Source organism: Eschrichtius robustus, chromosome 12 (genome assembly GCF_028021215.1).
Source record: "Eschrichtius robustus isolate mEscRob2 chromosome 12, mEscRob2.pri, whole genome shotgun sequence".
NCBI lineage: Eukaryota > Metazoa > Chordata > Mammalia > Artiodactyla > Eschrichtiidae > Eschrichtius > Eschrichtius robustus.
The window spans coordinates 36,871,786-36,898,044 of record NC_090835.1 but is presented as its reverse complement, the minus strand read 5'-3'; the positions used below and the strand labels follow the sequence as shown (position 1 = coordinate 36,898,044).

The 26,259-nt window shown below is 59.1% G+C and overlaps 1 protein-coding gene and 1 long non-coding RNA gene across 9 annotated transcripts in view; one reads left to right on the top strand and one right to left on the bottom strand.

Moving 5' to 3' along the window:
* The window catches only part of LOC137774251 (uncharacterized), a 79,804-nt gene extending 76,861 nt beyond the window's left edge, over nucleotides 1-2,943 (top strand). For 5 of the 8 annotated variants that reach the window (XR_011075802.1, XR_011075803.1, XR_011075807.1 and 2 more), the window contains 2 exons: nucleotides 1,706-1,822; nucleotides 2,799-2,918. This is a non-coding gene — a long non-coding RNA (uncharacterized lncRNA). Of the gene's footprint in view, nucleotides 1-1,705; nucleotides 1,823-2,798 lie in introns of all 8 variants that reach the window. The other 3 variants (XR_011075801.1, XR_011075805.1, XR_011075806.1) reach the window with 3 other exon arrangements.
* Nucleotides 1,506-8,888, bottom strand: DUSP7 (dual specificity phosphatase 7). The gene is made up of 3 exons (XM_068559482.1): nucleotides 8,305-8,888; nucleotides 6,381-6,815; nucleotides 1,506-3,578 (listed from the first exon to the last, which is right to left on the bottom strand). Exons 1-3 carry the CDS (start codon nucleotides 8,819-8,821, stop codon nucleotides 3,271-3,273), a joined length of 1,260 nt encoding a protein of 419 aa, XP_068415583.1. The 5' UTR covers nucleotides 8,822-8,888; the 3' UTR covers nucleotides 1,506-3,270.
* Nucleotides 8,889-26,259: the final 17,371 nt, after the last annotated feature.

Sequence of the window (26,259 nt, the reverse complement as noted above, 5' to 3'; positions counted from 1 at the left end):
CCAGCACCCGCGGGCTTCCCCAGCCCCGGCCGAGGGCAGCGAGGGAACAAAGGTCCAGTCTCTGCCTGCTCAGGCCCCCACCCCCTTGCCCGCCCCTGGCACAGAAGGACCAGGGCCCTGAGGGAGCCCAAGAGCAAAAGCAGCCCCCGCCCTTTTGGCGACACTGTGAGAACCCCCTTCCTCCCCCTCCCACGGGCCTGCTGGCCGCACTGCAGTGTTCCCCCATTCTAAAGATGGGAAGGCTGAGTGAGAGGGCTGAGGAGCTGGCAGCCACACAGCTGGGATTCGAACCCACCTAGCCCTCATCATATGCATGAGGGTGTGACTGTTCTGGTTGGACGTAATTCACGGGGAGAGATGGGGCAGGGACAGAGACACAGAGACGGTAGAGCCTAGACGGCCCAAAGGGGAGTGCTGGGGAAGGGGCTGAATTGCTCTCACTTTTCCGGCCCTGCCCACCTACCTGCCACCCAGGGCCAGTCCAGTGCTGGTCACAGCAGAAGGGATAAAGCCAGGGGAGAGGCAGAGATGGGGAAACGGAGTCAGCACCCAGGTCCCCTAAGTTCATGACCCGGGCTCGCTCAGTCCAGCCAGAGGTGAAGCCCCTGTGGGGCTTCCGTTTCCCCATCTGTAACATGGGGCTGTGGGGCCCACTGGGGGCCTCGCTCCCCAGGCCACGGCCATCATTCTTCTCCAGGACCTTTGCCTGCCCCCTGCTTCCCCCAGGGCCTGGCCTTAAGCCTCCAGAGGGGCCTGCATGGAGGGCTGATGCTCATCTGCTCTGGAGAAGCTGGGCACAGCCTAGCCCCCCCTGCAGGCCCAGGTCCAAACCAGGAAATGAACATCAGGTGTTCATCATGCCCGAACGTGAAAAGCACTGGGTATCTGGGTGTGACTGGCTCCACTGTACAGAAATGGATACTGAGGCTCAGGGAGGCTGAGGGACCTGTCTGAGGCCACCCAGCTCCTGAGGAGCAAAGCAGGGCTGACCCGCTCACTGACCAGGCTTCACGTCCTATAGGCATCCCAGGGACAGAGGGGGAAGGAGGGAGGTTGATAAACGCACACCCCATGTCCCGTCCACAGGAGCAGCAAGAGAAAGGGTCAGGGCGCTGGGGCCGCAGCGGGGCAGATCAGGAGCCTGGAGCGCTTGGGCAGTCTGGGCAATGTCCAAGTGGACAGCCTTGGGCGGTTCTGGGCGAGCAGGGGCTCAGTTTTGTAACCTTGGTCCATAAAACCTCTCCAAGCCTTGATCTGTCAACCAGTGGGCCAAAGCCCATGGAGAAAGCCCAGATGCCCCTGCCTGCCTGCGCCTGAGGGGCTGGGGAAATGCCCACACCCCAGCCGCTCCTCCCAGCTTTGGGCACCTCCGACCAGTCAAAGCAAGTGCCCAACAGGCCCCAGGCAGGATCAGACTGCTGCCTCTCGCAGAGCAGGCACTGGGATACTGGCCACAGTGCCCCTCCTCACTGCCTCCACCCCTGGCCCTTATCAGACACAACTCGTTTTAAAGAAAAAATAATATTTATTTGCAATATAAACAAAGTCCCGTTGCTGGATCGGGATATATATATGTATGTGTGTGTATATATATGTAGGGTCACAAATTTTCCTTCATAAGTTCATAAAGCAAAACTGGCCACCCTCTTGGCATACCCTCATTTACACAAATCTGATGCATCTTTCTGGGTTTTTCTTTTTAAAGGTAAGAAAGAGAGAGAAAGAGAACCATGTACAGCATGGAAGCTTTTTGTCAATTTCTTGACTGTGGCAAGATTTTAATCTGCTGCCTTAAAGAATCCCTGAAAACCACCCCTGTGAGGTAAGATGCAGTGGGGGCAGAGTTTCCGTGGCCTTGCTCACATGCTGAGTGCTGGCTCGCTCAGGGACCCCAGCCCGACTGCTCACCCCTCCCCGGGCCCCATGCAGTCCTGACACCTGGGAGAACTGAGGTTGGAGAAGGAACAAAACTGGAGGAGGATAACGGAATCCGTGGCTTTGTTCTGTGGATATGGGGGTGGGGGGATGGACAGAGCCTCACACCCCTTTCCTTGTCCATCCTCGCCGCCCACCCCTGCCCTGGGATTGAAATGGGTGCAAGTTTCTTAATAGAAGGCAGGGGCAAGATGAGCACAGGGCAGGCTTTCACGGGTCGAGGGGGCTGGGAGTGGCAGCTGAACCAAAGCAACAACCAGGGTGAGGGAAGAGACTTGGGGGAGGCAGGGCTGGGCGCCACCACCTACGCCCCCCCAGCCACTGGGCCTGCACCCTCAGCTACAAACAGACAGAGAGAGGAAGAGACAGAAGTAGTGGGTACATATAAAAAGGGCCTGGGGCCCAGGCCCCCCTCGGGGCTGAGCCCGGAGGGTTAATGCTACTGCGTGGCAGCCCCCTGTGGCCCCACCTCCAGCAGGACAGCGGCAGGGCCTCCCTCTGCTGCCTGGGGCAGTTGGCAGGGACCACCAGAAGGGCAGTTGGGTGGGCAGAGAATGCAAAGGCCACCTGTCCAGCCCACCACTCACCACTCGCGGCAGTCATCACAGGCAAATGCAGCGCCAGGTCGGGCTGGGCCGAGGTGGGAGGTGTGGGCAGGCCTGGGAGTCCAAAGCTGGCGAGAGCAGCGAACCACCCCTTTAAGGGCCGCTGCGGAAACGGAGGCTTCACACATGTGCAAAACGCTTTTGGTCAAGATCAACGCAGGGTTTGTCTTTTCCATTAAAAACAAAAACCCAAGAATTGCTTTTTGAAATAATAAGAAGAACAAACTGATAACACTTCTCTCTCTCTCTCTCTCGCAGGATCAAGAAAGGGATGAAATACTGGTTTATACAATCCACTGTTGCATGTAGCCTGAAAATAACACTTTTCATTAAAAAAGAAAAATCAAGAAGAGCTTGAACACTCTCTCTGCTCCAGGGAGCTCGGATTTACCTGCCAAAAATAAAAAGTAAACTCAGGTCCATGGATGTGTCTTTAAAAAAAAAATAGCCAAACTGGCTGGGCCATCAGCAGAAAGGAGTGTCCTGGGACAAGGACGAGGCCCCGCTGGACTCCCAAAGCCACACGTCTGAGAGCTGAGGGCCCCTCCGGAAAGTCCTGCCGGGGGAGGCCTGGCTGTGGGCTGCACCCTCCCCGGGACGGTGAGGGAAGCTCACCTCTGGGCACAGGCGATGTCCGGGTTCCTCACGCCAGAGGCAGCAGGCGTGGGCCCTCCCTGCGGGCCCTGTGGAGGCCCGGGAGGGGCTGGCCCGTTGCCTCGTGCCCCCAGCCTCACGTGGACTCGAGCGTGTTGAGTGGGAACAGGTTGTGGTTGGTGGGCGTGGAGAAGTAGAGCTGCTCGCTGGGGGTGTGGTTGTCACACGGGCTGCTCAACCCCAGCGTCCGCTCGAAGTCCAGCAGCTGCCCCATGAAGTTGAAGTTGGGTGAGATGTTGGACTTTTTCCTCTTGACAAAGTCGTAGGCATCATTGAGCGACAGGTTCATCTTCTGCATCAGGTAGGCCACCGTGACCGTCACCGAGCGGCTGATGCCTGCCAGGCAGTGCACCAGGACACCGCACTTCTTGGAGCGGGCCTCGTCTGAAACACACAGGCACGGGTCAGGGCAGCACCTCCTCCAGGGAGCCACCGCAGGTGCGGCTGGGGCACGGGTGGGGCTGGGGGCGGCATGGTGACTGGCTGGTGCCTCCCGACTCTCGAGTGACCTGGTGAAGTCCCAGGCGGGTGGGACAGCAACTTGGGGTCGAGGTCAAGAGCATGACTGTGGAGAGGGCTCTGCCACACAGTAGCTCCAAGTCACTGGACATTGCTGCGCGCCTCGGTCTTCTCCTGTCAGAGGGCCTGCTTACTCACAGTGCTCTTAGAAGGACCTGAGCCAAGGGAGGGCACCACAAACACTGTGATCACTGCTAGGCCTACTGCTGCTATAACCGTGTGCTACGACATGCCAAGGTGTCACCTGCATCCTCTCAGGTCATCTGCACCATGGCTACCAAGCTAATTTTATCAATGAGGACACAGGCACAGAGACCAAGTGACGAGCACAAGGTCACACAAAGGTTCCTCCTAACTCGTAGCACTCACCCCTGCTAGCCCACGACCTGGGGCTCGGGGCTGAGCTTGCTCTCCTGGGGCAGCTTCCATGGGTGCCCCCGAGAGCCTCCACAGAAGCAGGCCTCATGGAGGCTCCTCCACAAGGGAACGGCGGGCAGCACTCAGCTCTGCCCTGGGCCCAGCCAGTCCCTGGGGCCTTAGTCCTGCTCCGGAACAGCCAGGGACTGGGACCAGGGCCACCCCTAGTTTCACGAGTGGGGTTTGCTTATGTGGGGCCTACCCAGCCCACTTACTAGGCTTTCCCTGGCCCATGTGCCAGTAACATCTCCCACCACAGCCAACCAAGTTCTGCCAACTCTCCCCTCCATGCCTCCTCCCAGATTCCCCCAGTGCGGTGCTCAGACTCCTATGCCTGACACGCAGTAGGAGCTCAAATACCGGTTGAGCCACTGGCCAACTCGGTCCTGTAATCTCTCCTCCCCTAGACCCAAGCACAGCTGCATCTCTGTGCCATAGCTGTGCCAGGGGTACAGATTAACATGAGGCAGGCCTGGGGTCCCCAAGGTCCCCACCTGAGCTCACTGGGAGCCAGGTACACTCCTACAAGATGCACTCCTACAAAATGCCACAGGTTCACAAATTGTTCCTCATATGGCGCTCACTGCCTCCGGCCTGGCAGGACTTCCCTTCCCTAAGCCCACATGAGGGTTCCCAGGGCAAAGCATACAGTAGGTGCTTAATCCAGACTCAGGGACCAACTGGGGGCCAGACCAGCAGGGGAAGAGACCGATGCCATGGATTCACGTGGAACCACATTGTATGACCTTTAGATTTGGGGCAGGAGAAGGGGGTAGTGGAGACAAGCCTCCAGTGGTGACACATCAAGATAAGGGGAAGGCCTGGTCCCCAAACCCACTCCTGGGTGATCCAAAGTAAAACCACTTCCGCTGGCTTTATTTTTAGCCCTCTAAGGGTATGGCTGAGCCTTGGGGGTGCTGGTGCTTGATCCTGCCCCACTGAGTCCTATGGGATGCTTGGGCTTCAATTCCTTCACTTGTCAAAAAGGGAGTATGGTTCCTCCCACCTCTACACCCTGTTCTGTCCCCCTCCCCAGATATAAAGGGACCTCCAAGAAGGATAAAAACACCTACAAACCAGGCTCAGCCCTGGGAAATCTGAGGGCCCCCTCTTCACCCTCCTCTTCACTGGGGAGAGAGCACGAATGCTGAGGCAGCACCCACAGCCCTCTTGGCCATGTCCTCCCAAGCAGAGCTGGGAAGCTCTGGCTAGCCCCCGACACAGCCCCTCCCCCAGGCCTCAGCTTCCTTCCTTCCTCCCAGCCAGGCACCTACTTTTGGTTCCCAGTAAGCGGATGAGGCGGGGAAGCCTCCCACTTCCTGTTATTAACACGAGCCCAGCCCAGCTGACACCAAAACGCCCTCCACTGGACATAGCCGCCAGAGGGAAACGACTGCCTGGCCACCCCCTCCCTGCCACTGGAGGCTGGACAGAACACTGGGTCACCAGGCTCGGAGAGCCCAGGGTTTACATTCACCCTGATCTTGTGTCCCTTTCCTGAATCCTGGGTGAGAGCTGAACCCAAAGACGACCTGCCATCTAAATAGCCTCCAGCTGGCCAAGGAGAAAGCAGGATGGGAGGTCAAAGATAAGGAACCCGAGTCAGCTGAGGCTGCGGATGCAGGGGGCTCAGAGGGCGCTAAGCCAGACAGCAGAACACACTACTCTGGGGAGGGCTTCCTCAGCCTCTCCCCATACTCTCTGGATACCCCCTACATGCCAAGCAAGCCCCACAGGCTGCCGGGAGCATCTGAGGCCCCGCCAAGGCCCTTTGGGTCATCACGTTCCAACAGCTGCCAGTTGTGGGTAGGACTTTGGCTCCAGGCCACACTTTAGCCCCCTCAGGTACACAGTAAAGCCCAAAGAGGCTCCGTGACAGCCCCTAAAGAGACATGTGCGCTGAGGCGTGACGCAAAGCAAGCAAGACCCGTGGGAGGTCTGAGAGCTGGGATGTTTCAGCTTGCTGAGCCTGAAACAGCGCAGCCAGAAAAACCCAAGCTGGACAGCAGAGTCCACGAGGCTCCAACAGCTGCGGGGAGCCTGGGAGTCGGGGGACTGCTCAGGCCCCGAGGGCCTCGGTGACTCACAGTGGGCCTGGGTACACCCATGGGCACATGCTGGCACATGCAGGGCACACACAGGTCTTGACAGGCCCAGAGATACCCAGCCAGGCACGGGCAACACCCAGAGTCCCATACACACCTTGATGCGCAAGCCCACCCACCCTGCCCGAAACGCAGCAGCACTTACCGATGAAGCTGATGGCCTCAGGGAAGAACTGGGAGAGGTTCTGGCTCCAGTGGTCAGAGATGGGGATCTGCTTGTAAGTGAACTCGCCCCCGTGCTCGAAGGCGTTGGGCAGGTTGGGCGTGACATTGAGGATATACTTGATGCCGTACTTGCCGAGCACATCCAGGTTGGTGGAGTCCTTGGCGCAGCCGAGGTAGAGGTAGGGCAGGATCTGGACGGGGAAGGCCGGTTGGCTGGATGGCACAGGGCTGCCATCTGACTCGGTGGCACTGCTGGGCAGCTCTCTGTCCGACTCACCATCTGAGCAGTCAGAGCTGATGCGTAGGCCCCCCAGACCCAGCACTGAGGTGGGCGGTGAGCCACTCGGCGAGGACGAGCTGTCCACGTTGGTCTCGCAGTGTTCTGAGTACTCTGTCTGGAACTTGTTGAAACCACCTGTGGCCAGAATGAGACAGGGCCCGGATGAGAGACTGACGATGCCAGTGTCCCCAGACCAAACAGGCTGCACAAGCCCAACAGCAGCCAGGGCTCCCCAACGGCAAGCACCGTAACACCAACAGTGGACAACACACGGGCGGTGCTACATATTCACACATGTATCTCCTCCTGTCTTCTCCACAACTATTCTACGACCCACTTCACAGATGGGGAAACTGAAGCCCCAAGTGATAAAGTAACATGCCTGAGCTCCATACCCTTACCCATAGGGCTTCAGGGCCCCAGCCATACAACCAACTTTAGGGCACTTGAGGACAGACTCCAGCTCATTCCTCTTCCACAGCTCCCATGCACACCTGGCACCCATGGGTGCTCAGCAACTGCTAAGCGGTAAAGGAAAGCAAACAACCCCATCTCAGGCCAACACCTGTGGGTTTGCAAACCCCTCTTATAGATGAGACCGCAGGGGCCAGAGCTGCATCTGGGTCAGCTAGAGGCAGAGAGGGCCTGGGCCCCCTGACTGGGAATCGGGTGCTTGAGCCCCACTCTCAACCACACGGGAAGTAGTGTGAAGGTATCTGCTGGCTCTTTCCCACGGCAGGGGCAAGTTCATAAAAGGGGTCCCAGTTCCACCTCTCCAGAACCCACCCCTTTATAACACAAGGTCCCCCCCAAGCCTTGGACCCACAGAAGGAGAGGCTGCTGGGGGCTTTACAGGGACAAGAAATGGGGAGCGTCTTGCAGCTAAGGATGGGCCCTGCGCCCGAGGGTGCCGCAGGCCTCCTCTCCCCTCCCGCCTGCCCGCCCCGCTGCCAGCAAGAGGCCATTTTGGAATGTTAATTGGAAACACCGGCTGCAGCCACTCGCCTCCCAGCGCTGCCTCCCCTTTCCACAATCTCTGGGGTGGCAGGCTAAGGACTTGGGGGTCCCAGAAAACCAGAGCTGGGGCAAGGAACACTGCTTACAGCCCTGCCCCAAGCGCCTCCAAGAGGCAGTGATTCCCAAGTGATGAGACCCACGCGGGGATGCCCGGAGTCCCCCAACCCAAATGATCCCTATTCCCTGGCGGGGGCGGGGACGATTATGAAAAGCTCCTGTCCTGACCGTGGCCTTCCAGGAACACGCATTCCAGGCTGTAGGAGCTGAACTTGGGTGCCCAGGAGGGGACCCTCCCTCCTTTGAGGGACTCACGGGGAACCTAGGAGCTGCCATGGCCCCAACAACACGAAAAAAGGAAAGCCCAGGCGGGGAGAAGTTTGTTCGACCCACTTAGATCGTGCCCAGAAAGGGGTGTAGAGGAGGCCCGCGTGCCAGCCTAAACCCGCACAGCTGGGGCCGGACGCCCGGGAGAGGAGAATGCGGGCCGGGGGCGACGTGGCGCCGGCCGGGCAGGCTGGGCACGGGGAGAGAAAGCGGCCTCCGGCTGGGGCACCCAGGAGCCGCGGGAGAGCCCCAATCCCAGACAGGGTCTCGGTGCTGCCCTCACCTTGGAGGTAGTAGGCCTGGCAGCCGTCGTCGCGCAGCTTTTGCAGGAGAAGGCCAAGCACCGAAGCGGGAGCGCCGGGCTCTGGCTGCCACTCGGCCGTGGCCTCGTCGTAGAGCAACACGGTGGCCGCCTTGCAGCGCGTAGCGAAACGCTCCTTGTCGGCGTGGTTGGGGATGATGGAGCGGATGGGCAGGTTGCCCTTGCGCAAGCGGCGCAGCATGAGGCCCGGGATAGCCAGGTTGATGGCCGTCTCGATGTGCGACGACTCGAAGAGCTCGTGCGGCCGGCAGTCGAGCAGCAGCAGGGACGCGCCGCCGCGCGCCTCCAGCTCCTCCTGCAGCCACTCGGCGCTCTTGCAAGGCATGCCCCCCGCACCCGCCGCCGCGCCTGCCCCGGTACCGGCGCCGGAACCAGACCCCGCACCGGGCTCCGACCCCGCCCCGGTGCCCCCAGCCGCCGACGCCCCCGAGGCCGACATGTGCGCCCGCGCTGGGGGGCCGCGGAGCTGGTTTTTCATGGGGAGCGCGGGCGGCCCGGGGCCGGGGCCGGGCAGCCCTGCCCTGGGACGGCGCCCCGGCCGCGCGGGCCCCAGCCGCGTCTCCGGGCGCCCGCCTCCCGCCGAGCTGCGCGCCCGCCGCCCCGGCCTCCGTCCCGCCCGGCCCTCCGCGCGCGCCGCGGCCTGACAGCCCCAATTAAACGGCGTCTCGGACGGCCGCGCGCCGAGGCGTCCTCCGGGGGGCGGGGCCGCGGGGCCGGCGCCCGAGCTTAAAGGCGCCGTAACTCCGCCGCCCCTCCCCACGGGGTACGCGGGCGCGCGAGCGGTCCCGTGTGCCCGGAGACCTGCGCCCCGGCCTTCGCCCCGCCTCAGCGCTGCCGCCGTCTCGCCTGGCCCAGAACTGATTATGACTCGCCTGGGGGCCCGGCCAAGACCCTCTCGGGTCCCCTATCCCACGCTCCCAGCTCTTCTGTGCCCTACCCTGAAGGGCTGCCCTGGGGGCGTCCTACGCGTGGCATCCCCTTCCTACGTTCACGGAAGCAGAGTTTCCCCGGGGATGTGGCGGAGGGAAGGGGCGATCAGGCTGAGCCAAAGCCCCCTCCTCCTGTCAACTCCATTCATTCATTCTCAGCGAGTTCATTCAACAAATGGAAATTGAACGCCTACTACGTGCCATGACCTGTGCTTAGGCGGTCACCGTTTCTGGCAACTTGCATAGTCCCAATGAGGGCTACACGCTTGAAGACCTGAAGGTAGTCTCACCCCAGCAGGCCTGAGGGGAGATCAGCACCTAGGCGACTGGCGGAGTAGGACGGCCCAAGGCCGTGCCACCCTCCACGGGCAGGGGTGAAGAAATCCTGAAAGGACCTGGGAAGAGAGAGCGGGCCCTTTAAGGAAGCTGCACGAGCGGGGTGGTGACAGGCGCCGAGTGAAGCGCCACGTGACTTTTCCACAGGAGCGGGTGCTGGGGGGGGATCCTCTTTAATCGGCTCTCCTCCTCCCACCTCCCAACGCACCAATCAACTTCCGTGGTAGGCGGGAGTGCGCCACGCAGGTGGCCAATCGCGGCCGAAGGAGACGGTGGGGCGGAGAGAGGAAGGCGGGGCCCGCCGAGAGTTCCACCCAGCGCGGGAAGTGGGCGGGGTCTCAGCGAGCGCTGTGTATCGGCTCGCAGGCTGCCTAGGCGGAGTAGGTGAATGGATCCGCAGGTAGCGCTGGAACAAAAAGGCTCGACTCGAGCGGTGCGCGTGCGCAGGGCCTGCCGCACTTTCCGTACTGAGTCAGGGTTGTCTGCGTCGGGAGGGAGCTCGCGGCTGATCCTGCGGTTCGTCTGGTCCGTTCCCTGCTGGGCGGAGTGCTCCCACATCCTTGGGGTTTATCCTTCCCACTCTGCCCGAGGCTGATCGGCTCCCCGCCACCTTGCCTCTACACCCAGCTGGAGGGAGGTTAGCGTCAGAGATGAAGGGCGGTGGTGCTTGAGATTTGCCGAAGGGAGTGCTTCTGGAACCCGCAGGATTTGAGCTTTCCGCTGACAGGAAGGCACGAAGAGGGGCGGCCCTGGGTCAGTCCCCGCCGCCCACCTCCCTCCCCCCACCCCCCCTTTGTCCATGCGAAGGATAGTCTACGTGAAGGGTTTCATCCAGCTGCAGGGCTGTGTCGAAAAGAAGCAGGGATCTCTCCCACAGTCACACTCCCAGCAAGATGACAGCATTGCAATCATAGGTGGCCTTATCACCCAAGATTCGATGCCCAGAGAGGTGATAGGAGAATCAGGTCTCTGGCCTCCCGCGCAGGCTTGTCCTAGGGTTGCTGGGCAGAGCCTACTTCCCTGGGGACCTAGGACGAGTGGAAAGGGCTCCCGGGGCCTGAGGGGCCCAGATGTGGATTCTGCCCTGCCACCTGCTGACGTGTTGTGTGGCCCAAGTATGGTTCCCACCTCTCTGGGCCTCAGTTTTTCCCACGTGGGATCGTGCCGGTCTGGACAGTGCCCAACCAGTCCATCACAAATCTGTCAGGCTGGGAGGGTGGTTCTCTGAAGCCAGGCCCCTTGGCCGGCAGTCCAGGTGCTGGCTGTCAGGGATGGAGACAACCAGCACCTCACTCAAAAGAGAGGCCTGAGCAGACCCACAAGGGAGGGGACCTGCTGGCCAGTGAGTCATTCCTCAACGGGCTTGTTGGGGGCCTGTTGGAGCTTCGCCTACAGCAGTGCCTGATGAGGAGTTGACCATTGTTCTCACTAGTGGGGGCACAACTGCGAGGGGACCCTCCACTGTGCCCCCCCAGTCTCCATCCCCCGTGCGCGAGGAAGCCCCTCCCGGAAGAGGGGAGGAGGCCTACCACCCCTCACATTAGCTTGTGATGGCTCCCTAGTCTCCCTCACCCTCTGGACTCCTCTAGCGGGGACAGCCACCCTGGAGGAGAGACCTGTGAGGATGTGTGGAATTGGGAAGACTCCCTGGGGGGTGGGGGGCATCCTCCCGCAGGGATGTAAAAAGAGGCAGGGTTTGACTGAGTACAGGAGAAGGGAGAGCATCTGGGGAGGGGGTGACAGGGGGAGCAAAGGGGTGGAAGAGAATTAGCCTGGCCATGGGAGATGCTGCAGTGGTCCTGGGCCCCCATCACCCTGGCCGGAGGAGAGCCCCAAAGCCTTGGTTCCTGAGTGGAAGCCCTGCCTCCTTTAACTGCTAGACACAATGCGCAAAGTGGATCCCAGCAGGGCTGCCCTTGGGTGTTAGGGGAGGGGGCGAGGGACAGACACAGAACCCTCTGACATACACGGCTCAGAGCATAACAAGAACTTGCCTATGGTCAGACAGCAAGAGGCCAGAGCTGCCCCTGCCCAGGGCCTTGCTCTGCACCTGTGACCCTCCCTCAAGGATACTGGGAGAGGGGACCTGGTACCTTGGGCGAGAGCTTGGGATCAAAGACATTCCTCCTCCTCAGGAATGTGGCCTTTCCTGCCCTTCAAGGTTCAGACCCTCCCTCACCTGCAGCCCCTGGGAGAGGTGCCCCACTCACTAGGGTCTCCCTGAGGGGCAGGGGGGCCCCAGAACAGGTGTGGGTCCCTGGGGGTGATTGGGTCTCAGGAGGGGAGCTGCGGGTGGGGTGTATTTGAACTCTCTGCGGGCTGTACCCCTCTCCCACACCCCTCCAGGCCTTTGCACACGCTCTTCCCTCAGTCAGGACATTTTTTTGCCCTCACCCTTTGCCTGCCTTCTAGAATATCCCAGCTCAGGTGTCACCCTCAGGGAGGCTTCCTCTGATCCTCCAGGCTAGATTAGCCCCCCTGATCTGTGATCCCAGGACCCCTGCCCCCCAACTTTGCTCTGGACTCTATCACAGTCATGGTTACACCACCCACCAGACTTTCTCCTTTTGGATGTCCAATGGTATGCCTGCCCCTCCTCAAGGCCATTTCTCCTCCTGCCATCTCTGTCTCATCCCTCGTCCCCCAGTTGCCAGGCCCAAACCCATGAGGGACGTTTGAAGCTACCTTCCCTGTCTGCACATATCCAGACCCAGAGCCACACAGTGAAGGGGGCTTCCCAGACCGGCAAGGCTTAGCTGTGATGGTGGGATGTTTGATGTGAACTGAACAGATATGAACTGGTGTGTACCACCCCCCCCAAACACACGTCCACATGGCATGGTGACCCAGGAGCTGTGTCACCAAGAATAGTTTAAGCATCTTGGAAGCGGACTTTCCTTTTCCCACTGTTGCCCCTGGATTTCTTAGAGATGGGCCAGCATGTTTGAATGGCATATGCTGGAGGGGCAGGAGGGGAGGAGGGTCAGTTTCTTGCCCTCCTACCCTAAGGAGGCTAGCACAAATTTGGGATGAGCTCCTGCTTGCTTCCAGGAGGGCAGCTTTCCAATCAAGGTCTATTTCCCACTATGAGAGCTGAGCAGGGGCTGGGGCAAGGGCAGGGCACTCCAGTCCATGATGCCTGCTGCTGGTGACAGAGCCAGTCTCTGCCAAGGGCAGCTCCACTAGGCTGGGGGAGATGTGCCAAAAGAGCCCTGCCTGAGACCCAGACTAGGGGTCACTCTGCTTGCCCCTGAACCTTGGGACAGCTTCTCCCGCATCCCTTGGTGAGGTGCCTGCCTGGGTTGCAGTCAGAACAAGTAGTGTCTAAGCCAGGCCAGGAGTGGACTGTGAAAAGCCTGGCGACTCTCCTGCCCTGCACAGAACTCCTGGCTATACACATCCATGCATGTGCACGTACACACACACACACACACACACACACACACACACACACACACGTAAGGACACATAATACAGGCCCAAACACACATAGATCTACCTATACATGCATATATGCTCACAGGCACATATGTGTATGCATACAAATACAGACCTATGCACGAGTGCAGAAATGTACAGTACACATGTACACACACACTCACTGTGATATGCACACATGCAAACAGACCCTGTATGTGTGGGCACTTGCCACTCTTGCTGGAGGGGTGCCCACAGACAGATAACCCAGAGGGGCTGTTACAGGCTGATGGAATCCATGTTCTTCTCCCACAGCCCTCCAGTCACCTGGGCTCACCCTTCCATATTGGCCGTTGCTGGGATCTCCGTGGTGACTAGTTCTGGATGGAACAGAAGTCCATCCCGGCCTGCCTCCCAGCAGGGGGCTGCCAGGCCCTGGGTGATGGCAGCATGGCACAGGGAAGCTGTTGCCTGGGACAGCTCTGCTGCTGGGGGCCCAGCCTGTCCATCCTCTCCCTGCCCTGCCCAGGTGTTGGGGCAGAGGGGGTAGGAGGTCAGGGCTCTGGGGAGCAGGTGAGAGAGAGGGCCACACCCAGGAAAATCAGAGAACAAGACCTGGCAGGATGGAAGCCAGGGCCTAGAAGATCTGGGAACTCCCCAAAGCCACCTGGAGAAGGTGGAGGGGAAGAGCGAAGAGAGCCTTGCCTCTGGAGGAGCCTCCCCTCCCATTCAGGCTCATTTCCTGAGCACCTGCCCTGGGCAAGGGAGTGTGCAGGGCAGTGAAGTGGGACCTCAGAGGGGGAACTAGACAGATGTAACTCCTCTCTCCCTGCTCCCCACCCAGCAGTGACTGCAGGCCCTTGGCCAACCTCCCCAGGTGGACTCCCTGGGGCTACTCACTTGAGAGTGTGCCTTTCCCAGCCACACACCAGCCCACTGGGGCCTGCCTCGGTGTGGAAGGCTCACCACTCGGCCACGTTTCATCCCTGGCAGGCATTACTAGTCAATCACAGGACTTGCTGAACCATCCTCTGGCCTGAAAACCCTTCCAAGCAGGCAGGACCAGTTGATTAACTGTGGTAGACACGGGAGGTAAAACTTTTTGCTAACGTCTCAATTCATAGCCAGACCAGCTATGCTTCTCTGTCCCCACCCCCAGCTTACTTCACTCTGACCTCCTCCTGCTTCCTACTCGGTGCCCCAGACACAGCACCCCTGCCTCCACACACTTCCTCATTCCATGCCCACCCCCGAAATTATCTCCAGCTTCTGAGGGGCCATGACCGCAGGAAGCCTGCCCTGCTTAACCTCAGCAGAGTCTGCCCCTGCTCCGAATCCTCCCCTGCAGGGCCCAGCATTTTCCACTCTCTACCCAGTGGAGCCTCCCCTCTGCGACTTCCCCTGTGTGAGCCTCCCTTCATCACTGGAGTCCCCCACGTGGTCACACAGAGTCCTGGGGCCCAGCCAGGCCCTTCTCATGACCCCAGCTGCCCTCTGTTCCAAGCTCTCTTGGGCATGGGGTTCCCCTCAGAGTATGGGGGTCTGCTGGGCTGGTCAGCCTGGGCAAGTGAACATTTCAAGGCCTGCTCAGGGCTGGCTGACTTGGGACTGATGTCAAGCAGGCCTGATCCCAGCGCAAAGGCCCTACCTCATGGCCCTCATGCCAGTGCAGTGTTCGCCAACTTGGCCCCGCATTGCCCCAGAGTCCCCAGTGAGGTGAGCAGAGCAGGGCTTGTCTGTCCATTCTACAGATGAGAAAACTGAGGCCTAGGAAGGGAAATGTCTTGCCCAAGGGCCTGGCTCCAGCCCCAGCCAGTTACTCACTTACCCATGAGGCCTGGGGTGAGTCATCGTGGCCCAGGTGATGGGAAGGAAACACATAAACACGAGCAAGTGGGAAGGACGGTCTGGTAGGAGGGTGGATATGCCTGCCTGGGGCTCCCACACACAGGCCCCTGTGGTCTTACTGATCAGGAGCCCACCTGACGGTTTCAAGTCTTGTTTCCTTCTGGCCCCATGTTCAGGCTTTGCACCAGCCCTGGGAGGGCTGTCAACTCATTTGACAGGTGGGGAAACTAAGGCCCATGGTTACAACCCCAGCTGTGGCAGGGGGCTGGGCCCCAGACTAAGAACCCAGAGCTCCTTTCCCCCAGCCCAGGGGTTTCCAGCTGTCTCTTACCTGGCTCCAGGCTCTACAGGGAACCCTTTGCTCTACCAGCTGTTTCCCATCACTGGGGTGGCAGGGGGCCAACATTGGCAGGGTGGGGGCATGGGCAAGCTACTCGCCCCATAAGGAGAGGGGGCTGTATCCTGCACATAGCATGTGTGCTATCAAATGCTCTTTCTACTTCCATGGCTAATCCTTCCCATACCCAGAATCTGTCCGCTGTCACCACATAGTCCAGGCCCTCCTATCTCTCCCGTGGACCACCTCACTAGCCTCCTTCGCAGCCCCCTGTTCCATCCCCACAGTCCATTCCCCACCCAGCAGCCAGAGGGATCTTTTGAGAATCAGACCTGGTCCTCCCCTGCTCTGAAGCCTCCCACCATCCAGGCACAGGCCAGCATGGCCCTCAGTGATCTGGCACGGCCCCTCTCCCCACCTCCTCGCCTCCCATCAGGGTCCAGGACTCTCTGGTTGCCCAGCCCAGGCCCCTACATCATCTTGCCTGCTCTCTCTTCAGGCCTTTGCACTCACTGGTCTGCCTGCTGAAGCCCTCCTGTCCTGGCTCTTTCCTTTGACTACCTGCTTATCCTTCCCCCCAAACCAGCTCATCTTCCAGAGCCAGAGGGGACACCGGGAAGTGGATGAGTCAGAACTGGGATCCCGCCTTCCTTCTGGACTCTGTGTTGTCAGCCGTGAGCACATGTTCCTGTGATTTAAAATGCCTTTGGCCCTTCTCTGCCACACTGGAGGATTCCAGAAACCTCTCACTTCTGTTCCCCACTTGGGCCTCAGCCAGTCCTGCATGACCTGACCAGAGTCAGAAGGCTTCTTACCATGAAGGGACGGCTCCCCGCTCCCATCATGCCTGGCAGGGCCTCATCCCTGTCCTTGGGCTGCAGGCCTCAATTTCCCTGTTTCAGAGAGAGCACTCCACCCCCCAACTCTGGTGGAGCTTATCCTTCCTCTGCAGATTGAGCCCAAACTCCCACCTCCTGGTGCACCCAAGGGTCCCTCAGGTCCCAAGCCTGGGTTCCAGTCCTGCATACCACCACTCTTGAGCCTGGAAGAGGGGCTGGGATGGGTGGGGGAAGCCCCGTCTGCTGACACTGAGGTCATCCCTAGAGGGCCAGGAGAAACAGCTCAACAGCCCCAAGAAACCAGGCAGCTGGCTCTGATTTCCTTGGGGTTTGGAGGAAGGCAGGGGAGAGAGGAAAAGGACTCAGGTAAGTCTAGCTGGGCTGGTTCCCTGCCCCAAAGTCGTGGGTAAAGGCGAGCCCTTTCCTCTTGCATGCCCCTCCCCAGAATCTTTGCCCTGGGCTGATCTCCCCTCCGTTTTATGACACTTTAGGGCTTGTGGGCAGCACCTCATGAGCCCACCTGGGGCTCTGAGGGATGGAAGCCAGGGCTTTAGGGGAGCAGGGGTCCTTAAGTGCAGGCCTCTGGCCACCGTGTCACCCTTGGCCTCCCACTTGAAGCTTCTGATCCTTCTGAAGCCACCTCTGCCAGGAAGGGCCTGGAGCCCCAGTGGTTTGAGCAGGGGTGGGGGGCAGGAGGGTGACTCGGGCAGAGATTCTCAGTCAGAGCAAAGGCAAGAAGCAATGATGGAGTCCGGGGTGGTGCCCTGGTCCGTCTTTGCCAAACCAGCTATGGTTTTTTGATTAGGAGAGCCACCAGTGGCAGGCTCCTGACAGTAAAGCCAATCCAACCTCTGAGGCTGGGAGGGCGAAGGAGGCTGGGAATTCCCAGGGCACCTGGCAGGAGGATGTGCCAGGGGTCTGGGCTGGGTCTGCTTCGGGTGGGCCAAGGGGCGGTGCCTGGTAGGTCTCGCTGTAGCTGCCAGGCCTAATTGCCTCATTAGCATCTGCCTACTGCCAGCCTGGGCTTGTCTGGTCCCCTCCCCATCAGTCCACACAGCCCTGTTTTTCAGGAATTCCTCCTATAAGGCATTGATGGTGACAGTGATGGTGATCATGTGACCACGATGAGGTTGGGGAAATGGCCTGGGAGCCAGCTGGCCTGGCCCTGACACGAGGTTGCTGTGTTGAGGCCTCAGCTCTCAGCCCTATCCTATGCTTCCTGCCCAGCACCATCCCATACGGGCTCAGCTGTCCAGCGGTCGCCTGGAGCTCGATGTGCCATGTTCCCAGGTAGGCAGGCACGGGCGGCAGCACTAGGAAACAGTCTGGGGAACTCCCCTTCTTGATGTGGCCTCACCCAGCCCTATTCCTGCCACAGGGGCACATGCCCCCAATCCTGGGATACTCCCTCCCTGCAAAGACTAGGGTCCCCTGGGAGAGAAGAGGGACCAGTGAACTCTCAGGGCTCCTAGTGGGGCCCTCTGAGGTTGTTACAGGGAGGACCAGGGATCAGCTCTGCTTAAGGCCCCCTTCCCACCTCCCTGCCCCTTGCCATGGGTTATGCAGTCTCTCATTAGAAGCCAGCACTGCCCTGACCCCCACTGCCAGATGGGACAGCCCTCTGGCCTGAGCCATAGGGGTGGCTCCGAGACCGGGCCTGGTGGGGGTGAGGCATTGAGAGGGCAGTTTGGCCAGAGCTGGAGCTCTCTGTCAAAACCTCCCCAGAAACAACAGGCCAGGCCCAAGAACTCAGGCTGGGGAGTGGCTGAATTCCCCAGGCCATGAGCACTAGTGGGACACAGAGCCCCCACGTAGGAGGGAGCTGGAACCCCCGGATCTGAGGTGCTGCTGTGGACTTGGGTGGCCCCTGGAGGTGCCTCAGCTTCTCCATCTATAAAGTGGGGCAATACCTTCTGCCTACCCTAACTCCCAGGGGTGCGGGGCAGCTAGGCAGGTTCTGCCTCGGAACTGTCAGAGGGAAGGGCCTCTTTGGCCTAAGGGGCTGGGCACAGACTCCCAACCACCCCCATGCACTGCAGGAGTGCCTTGGCCTGACACCTGTACCAGACGAGGTCAAGTGCTGACCACCTGCCAGACCCTGCGCTGGACATAGCAGGACAACCCGATGTGGCCCTCAGATGACCAAGGTGTGAGTGTGCCATGTGTGTTGGGACAGGGCATGGGTAAGATGGGAGAGGTGGAGACTGGGGAGCCTGCCTGTAATGCTAACTCCACCACCAGCCTCTCCTCTCCAGGCCTGTTTCCTCCTCTATAGCACGGGGTACCGTACGCCATGCGAGGCTGCTTGAGGCAGGAGGAAACATGCTGTGTGAAGGCTCCAGTCCAGGGCTGAGCTCATGTTCCCCTGCTGAGCCCTCTTATGCCTGGACAGTGGGGAGAGGGCCCCGGGGGCAGGCAGTGACCCCTGTGGGAAGGGGTCCTGGAGCGGAGGCCTGGGAAGGGGGCTTGTAAGCAGCTGTGCTGGGGAGCGTGGGCAGAACGGACTCTGAGCAGAGAGGCTGGCTCCAACAGGAAGAGAAACAGAGACAGAGGAGACAGCAACTCTTCTGAACCTGCAGCCGGTGGCTGCCCTGTCCTGAGGCTGACGTGGGGCCATGGACACGCCCAACACCCCATGGGGCAAGGCTCTGCCCACCAGCCTCATGCCTCTGCCTCTGTGTCCACCCCTGCCTACCCACCTGCCATGAGGGAGGGAATTGGAGTCACCAGGCCCTGGCCCAGCTCCAGCCTGGTCCTACCTCCAAGTCTCAGCCACACCAGCCCCCTGCTGCCTCCTGCTCACCCCTCCTTAGCTGTCACCACCATTCGATTCCCACCCTTTGCTCAGACCCAGCAGAGAACAGCCCCTGTTCTGACCCTCAGGGAGCCTTTCCCATCAGGGGGCTTTGACCCATGCCTCCTGCCTCCTCAGGGCTCTTCCTGTAGAACTGTCCAAAGTGGGATCCATAGAACGCTAGGCCCACCTCATAAAGAGGGTCATGTGGTCAAATGTCTGAGAAACACTATGAACTCTGTGGCCCCAGCTGCATAGCATAGGAGTGTGTTAAAGGCTCTGAGAAGTCCTGCAGGGATATAGCTGGTTTAATTTTGTTCATCTGGCATTTCCCAAACTCTGGTGACCATAGCATCAGTTTTTTGCATAATCTCCACTCCCAGCCCATGGGACTGTGCGCTCAGCCTGTCCTTCAGGAGAGAAAATAGCCTTGTCTTGCCCAGTGGCTGCTCATACCACGTTCTCTTCCCTGGACTTCCTTTCTCATTTTCAGATGAGAAGCTGAGGATCATCAAGTAACTGCTCAGAACCCCACACCCTCCCTCTGGCCGGCTCTAGGCTCCCTGAGGTCTGCTTTTCACCAGCAGGTCCGATGGCCATCCCAGCCCGGCTCCTGGGGAGGCTAGGATGATTAAACGGGCACCGGGCAGAGATGAGCCGGATGCCTGGCCAGCTTCCCCCAACCAGCACCAGCCAGCTCTTGGCCATGACCAGCTCCTGTGGTCTCTAGCTCAAGGCTGCACAGGGCCAGACAGGGGCCAGACGGGGAGGCTGGTCCTCTCAGCATGGGGGCTGTGGACAGGGCCCCCTCCTCAAGCCCAGGCCAGAGTTGGGTTACAAGCTCTGAGGGTCTCCTAATGAGTTCCACATGCGAGTGAGGGCCTCTGAGAGGAAATGGGAAGGGGCTGGGGGAGGGGGAGAGGGGCCTGAGAGGGGATTGGAAACATGTGTTTGGAGGAGGAAGATGGGGGAGGGAGAGTGGAGGGAAGACTCTCCCCAGAAGTCTCGTGCCCACCCCCACAAGGTGGCTGCCAGGCTCCCAGCCCCTGCAGGAGGCCCCCAGGCCAGCAGTCTTGGGGGGAGACCCCTTAGAGGGCCCACTCCTCTCCTTCAGGCAGAAAAAGCCCCAAATCCTAGGCCCTGCTTGACTGGGGTTCTGAGCCATTAGAGGCAGGATAGAACCAGGTGGGTGGGAGGGCCCATGGGAGCATGATGAAGCCCCTCCACAGCCAGCCAGCCAGCTGGCCAGGAGCAAGATGCTCATTCAGATCCAGCCCAGCTACCCCTACCCCACCAGAGAGCCCTGGATGCAGTGAGGCCACTGACCTGTCAGCCCTGACCCCCACCTTTGCCCCTCTCGGCTAGCGGGTGGGCAGGGAGGCCTGGCATGTGGGTTGGCTGCCCCACCCTCCCTCCCTGTCCAGTGGGGGCCGCGCCTGGCCATTCAGATTGGCCTGGTGGCTGGAAGCCTCATTAGGAAAAGGCTGTCTAGGAGCCATGTTGGTATGTGGAGTGGGGTGTCCAGTGAGAGAGACCCATGGCGGTTAGGGAGCAGACTGAGGGCCTCATGGGGTACAATGGGTCTCCCTCCCAGGAGCACTGGTTGAACCCCAGGTTTCTAGTCAGCTGACCAAGGCTGAGCCTGGAGTAGGCCTTGTAGCCAGCTGGCTGGCCTGTAGGATTCTGATGCTGGGGGCCCAGACCTTCAGCCCCCACCCACCTCCAGCCACCTCCCCAGGCCATGGATCGGAGCCCTGCAGGCACAAAGCCTGTTCTTAGAGCTTTGTGTGAATTGTGAGAGCAAATCTTTCCCGCAGCCCTGTGAGGCCAGTACTACTCTTACCCCATGTTGTGGATGAGGAGGCCAAGGCACAGAAAGGTGAAGTCAGAGCATTCCTGGCAGTAGGGACAGCAGGTACAAAGGCCCTGGGGCTGGAATGTTCCTGGTGTGTCCAAGGAATAATCAGGAGGCTGGTGTGGTGGGAGGGGCATGAAGGGAGGGTGGAGGGTGGTAGGAGATGGGGGTGGGGGAATGGGCAGGATTGAGTAGGGCCTCTTGGCTGTGGTAAGCATTGTAGCCTATACCTGAAGGAGGCTGGGGAACTGCTGGAAGGGGTTGAGCAGGGATGGCATGAACTATCTTACAAGTTTTCTTTTTATTATTTATTATTTTTTAATCTTATGGCTTAGCCGACTCTGGCTGCTATGTTGAGAACAGAGGGAGTGGGCCAAGGGCAGAAGCAGACCAGGCAGGAAAGGAGCAGGCAACATCTCAGCAGGGCCTGGCTCCTTGCGGGGCTAGCTCTGGGATGGCCTGAGTGGTGGGCAGATTGGAAGGGCTCTCATCTGACCTGCCCCAGCCTAAGCCCCCTTCCCTCACCGGAGGGGCCTCCATAGCTGAGGTTCCCCCAAACCAGAGGCAATTATCCCAACAGGAGCTTTGGGAGTAAATACAGATGGCCAATAGGCACATGAAAAGATGCTCAACATCGCTGATTATTAGAGAAATGCAAATCAAAACTACAATGAGGTATCACCTCACACCAGTCAGAATGGCCATCATCAAAAAGTCTACAAACAATAAATGCTGGAGAGGGTGTGGAGAAAAGGAAACCCTCCTACACTGTTGGTGGGAATGTAAGTTGGTGCAGCCACTGTGGAAAACAGTATGGAGGTTCCTCAGAAAACTAAAAATAGAATTACCATATGATCCAGCAATCCCACTCCTGGGCATATATCCAGACAAAACTAGAATTCAAAAAGGTACATGCACCCCTATGTTCATAGCAGCACTATTCACAATAGCCAAGACATGGAAACAACCTAAATGTCCATCAACGGATGAATGGATAAAGAAGATGTGGTACATATACACAATGGAATACTACTCAGCCATAAAAAAGAACGAAATAATGCCATTTGCAGCAACATGGACGCAACTAGAGATTATCCTACTAAATGAAGTAAGTCAGACAAAAAGACCAATACCATATGATATCACTTATATGTGGAATCTAAAATATGACACAAGTGAACCCATCTATGAAACAGAAACAGAATCACAGACATAGAGAACAGACTTGTGGTTGCCAAGGGGGAGGGGGTTAGGGGAGGGATGGAGTGGGAGTTTGGGGTTAGCAGATGTAAGCTTTTCTATAGAGAGTGGATAAACAAGGTCCTACTGTATAGCACAGAGCACTATATTCAATATCCTATGATATGGGACTTCCCTGGTGGTCCAGTGGTTAAGAATCTGCCTTCCAAAGCAGGGGACATGGGTTCGATCCCTGGTCGGGGAACTAAGATCCCACATGCCGTGGGGCAACTAATCCCGTGGACCGCAACTACTGAGCCCGCGTGCTCTGGAGCCCATGCACCACAACTAGAGAGCCCGTGCAGTCTGGAGCCTGTGGGCCACAACTAGAGAGAAGCCCACATGTCACAATGAAAGATCCCGCATGCCACAACGAAGATCCCGCGTGCCGCAACTAAGACCCGACACAGCCCAAAAGAACAACAAAAATCCTATGATAAACCATAATGGAAAAGAATATTAAAAAAAAAGAATGTATATATATGTATAGCTGAATCACCTTGCCATATAGCAGAAATTAACAACACTGTAAATCAACTATACTTCAATAAAAAAATATTAAAACTGGAAAAAAAGGAGACTTTGGGACATGTCTCAAAGGGCATGGGCATCCTTGTAGAACCTCACAAACGGCCCTATTCCCAAGCACACCCCAACTATGAGGGGAACTGGACCCAACCCCAGAACCAGGGCACTCCTGGGAGCAAAGGTCAACTTCACAGTTGCAGCCAAGAAGTCCCACAGCAGCAGCCCAGACGCGGGCCAGCCCAGGCCTCTGCAACAGAAAGCACCTTCTGTTTCCAGTTAGCAGGCACATGTGAGCTGCTGCCTGGAGGGTCTGGGAAGACTAATTACATTGCTTCTCTAGCTCCAAGTTCCAGAGGCTTCTGGGGGAGCCAATCCAGCAGCAGCTGTCACGGAGAACGATCCTGGGGGCGAGGGTAGGGGTGGGGGGTGCGCTGGCCCTGGGGAACACGATCAGCACTCCCATCCCAACCCTGGGCACGAGGGCATGTCCTCGGGCGGCTCTGGCTGGGGTCAGTTTGAGGGGCTCGGTGCAGAGGTGGGGTGGGGCACCACAGGAGCTTCTGGGGGAGCTGGATGGTTCCAGAGAGGCCTGCCAGGTCAAGGCAAGGCCCTGGGTTGAGCCTAGCCAGGGAAGGGCAGGGCAGAGATCTGGAAGAGAGGCCAGTTGAGCAGAGCAGCTGCAGGGCACCTGTGCCCTTGGCCAGGCCTGAGACCAGGAGAACAACATGGACTGGGTGAACGTGGGCCCCAGGTGCTCAGGGACGGCCACAGCTCTGAAGTCAGTCTCCATTCCTAAGCTGAGTCCAGGTGCCCAGCTGAGGAAGGATGGAGATGGCCAGGGGCTGATGTCAGTATGTTGGCTGAGTGACACTGCTGACACGGGCCCAACTCCTGCAGGCCAAGCCTCTGCCCACGGAGCACCCATGAGAGACACCAAAGTCCCACTTTGAGGAACAGGCACTTGTGCCTGCAAGAGCAGCTTAGGACTGAGAAAGGAAAGCTGCCGGAAGATGTGATTTCCTCTCCTGCCCAGGTCCCCCGTCCGATAGTGCTCAGATTTCTCATGGGTGGTAGGAGACAGTGGGGGCGGGGGGAGGCCTCCTGCTACAGGCAGCGCCCAGGCAGAAGGGGCTCGAGGTGGCCTCACCTGAAGTGAAACCACTCCTCAGCCTTGCTCTGTAAATAGGGTCTGGGGAAAGTGTTTCCACACAGCAGCTGCCAGCGGAGGAGGGGCCGGCACAGAAAGCTTCCTCATGGCTTTGCCCCAGGCTGTCTGGCCTGGGTCCAGTCTCATCTCGAGCAAGGCTGTGAGCGCCCCACGTTCTGGGCCTCTAGAGAGACTTCCCCCAGAGTGGCCGGCAGAGTGAGCCCGGGGTGCTAGGGCTGGAGCCCCCTCAGCAACGGGACAAGGCCCTGTGTCAGGGCGGTGATGCTCACAGGAAGTGAGCTGGGGCCCGCCAGCCTGACACTGCCGCCTTGGCAAAGTGGTTCCCTCCTCGGCAGCATGGGGCGGGGTGGGGTGGAGAGGGGGTGCTTGGAGAAAACCCCGGGGCCCAGTTCTGTCCCGCTTAAATGGTCACCCACCAGTTAAGGCTGGAGCCATCAGGGGCCCATCTTGAGCAGATCGTTTAGGAAGATGAGGTTAATGACAGGGAGCTGGGATAGAGTGACTCACCATGCTTGCGCTTGCTCATCGGGCTGGGTTTCCGGGATTCCCGGCAATCACAAACACCCACCCGCAAGCCTGTGCTGGCCCTAGTGGCGGCCTCGGCCTTGGTGACAGCAGAAGAGGTGGGCTTGGAGGGCTTGCCTCCTCAGGTGGGGCGAGGCTGTCTGCCGGCCCAACTCCCTCCTCACCACTGGGGATCCCCGTAGCACGGGCCATGGGGTCAAGAGACCGTAACCCTGGCCACCTAGAATTTCAGAGCCAGAACGACTCTGGGACCATCAGACCCCATCCCCATGCACATACAGGCCAAGTTCCAGGGAAGGGGTCGGACCCGCCAGAAGTCTCCCTCCAGTCACACATGGAGAACATTCTCGCTCTGAGCGCCTCATGTGCCTGATGAGATGGGCACTAGCTCACAAATGGTCTCCGCAAGGTTACTGAGCTCATTCAAGGTCATGGAGCTAGCAGGGGGCAGAGCCGGGATTTGGACTCTGGTGGTGCCCCTGACTCCCAGAGCGATCTGGACTCCCCTGCTCCGCCCTCTTGCCAGCCTGCCGTCACGCAGCGCGCCCCCCCCGGAGATCATGGGACAGAGGACAAGGATGGTGCTGGGCGGGAGAATGGCAGTTTCCAGGACAGGCTGGCTCATGCCACTCAAGTCTCTGGACGGACACAGGCCTGCAGGGACCCATCATCACTTAGTCAGGTACCCCTGGGAGTGGTGACTCAGGAATGAAGGGCGGCAGGCTTGCCACGGGCAGGGGTTGGACTCAGCTGTTGCTTTCTGGCTTGGTCGTCCAGCCCACCTGACCTGCCTCCCTCACTTTCTCCGGCAGGGAGTACAGATTCATCCCTGGAACCCTGAGAATCTGGCAAAGGGTAGGTGGGGGATTGCAATTTAAATCACAGACACCTGTTCTTTCACTTCACATGTTAGGAAAATTAGGGGATGAAGGGATGGGGGTGGGGGCTGGGAACTGCCACTGAGATGTACTTCCTAACAAAACCCCACTAACTTAAACACATCTTCCTAGCGCACACACACACACACACACACACACAAAAATTTGCAATTTGGTTTCCTGGGAGCTCAGTTACCAAAATCCAAAATTAGGAGAGATGACGGCTGAGCTGAGGCATTTACATTTCCAGAGGGCTGCTTCTGAGCTTGGCAGCATGGGTGGGGGATCGGGAAGAGCCCCCGGCCACAGGGGAGCTGTCTGGGAGGGCTAGCAGGGAGTGTCATCTGGGGAGACGCCACAGAAAGGCCCTGTCATGTGGTCCCCAACTGGGCCAAGCCACCTCAAGCCCCGCTAGGCCTCCCCACTCCTCCTGTGCTTATAAGCCCCCCCCCCACCCCACACCATAGCCAGTCCTGCCTGTCACCAGCCCAGACCGTGTTGCCCAGCTCAGGGTCCTGCAGCACCTTCACGGGGGCGGGGCTTGGAACTGAGGCTAGACAGTCTCCAGAGCAGTCAGAGCACCCTAGGGTTTTCTGTCTCCCTCCTGCCAGGAGCAACCTGGCCTCTAGATTCTCAGAGCAGTGAGGTCCTGGGTCAGGCCCCACATGACCAAGAAAAGGAACTCTTTGGGGAAGAATATGGCCAAATGTGAGCCTGAGCCCGCACAGCGCTGCCTTGGCGAGGTCATACACACTGACCCCCAGGCTTGGAGATGGCAGGTCTCTGTGCTGTTTTAAAGACAAATGCAGCTCTCTAAGAACCATCCTTCTCCCCAGTTCCAGATCTGTCTGGTGGCTCCGTCAAGGCAGGTGTGTGAGTGGCAGGAAACCCCTCAGGAGGGCTTGGCCCGGGCCACTTGTGCAAAGCCCTCCCAGAAGCCCATGGCCACGGCTCTGGCCCGCCTCCATCTGGGAGGGCCCAGGTCGGACTGTCTCAGGACATGGCGATATTGTCCTACCAGACAAGGGGTGTGCTGTGTGTGTCGGGGGGTGGTGAGTACCCCTCTCCAGACTGTTTACATCTGACAACAATGGTGGTGGGACTTCCAGGGGAAAACAGTACACCACTACCTCCCAGGCCATTTCCCAAATCCCTAGCAGACCCTCAAAAATCCTCATTTTCTCCCACAGAGAAAGGGAGATTTCAGAGAAAAATTCAAAATT

Coding starts and splice junctions, on each gene's coding strand:
- DUSP7 (XM_068559482.1), bottom strand. CDS start 8,821: ATGAAAAACCAGCTCCGCGGCCCCCCAGCGCGGGCGCACATGTCGGCC. Junction 6,816..8,304: donor CCAGGCCTACTACCTCCAAG/GTGAGGGCAGCA, acceptor TTCTGGCCACAG/GTGGTTTCAACAAGTTCCAG. Junction 3,579..6,380: donor TGAGGCCATCAGCTTCATCG/GTAAGTGCTGCT, acceptor TGTGTGTTTCAG/ACGAGGCCCGCTCCAAGAAG.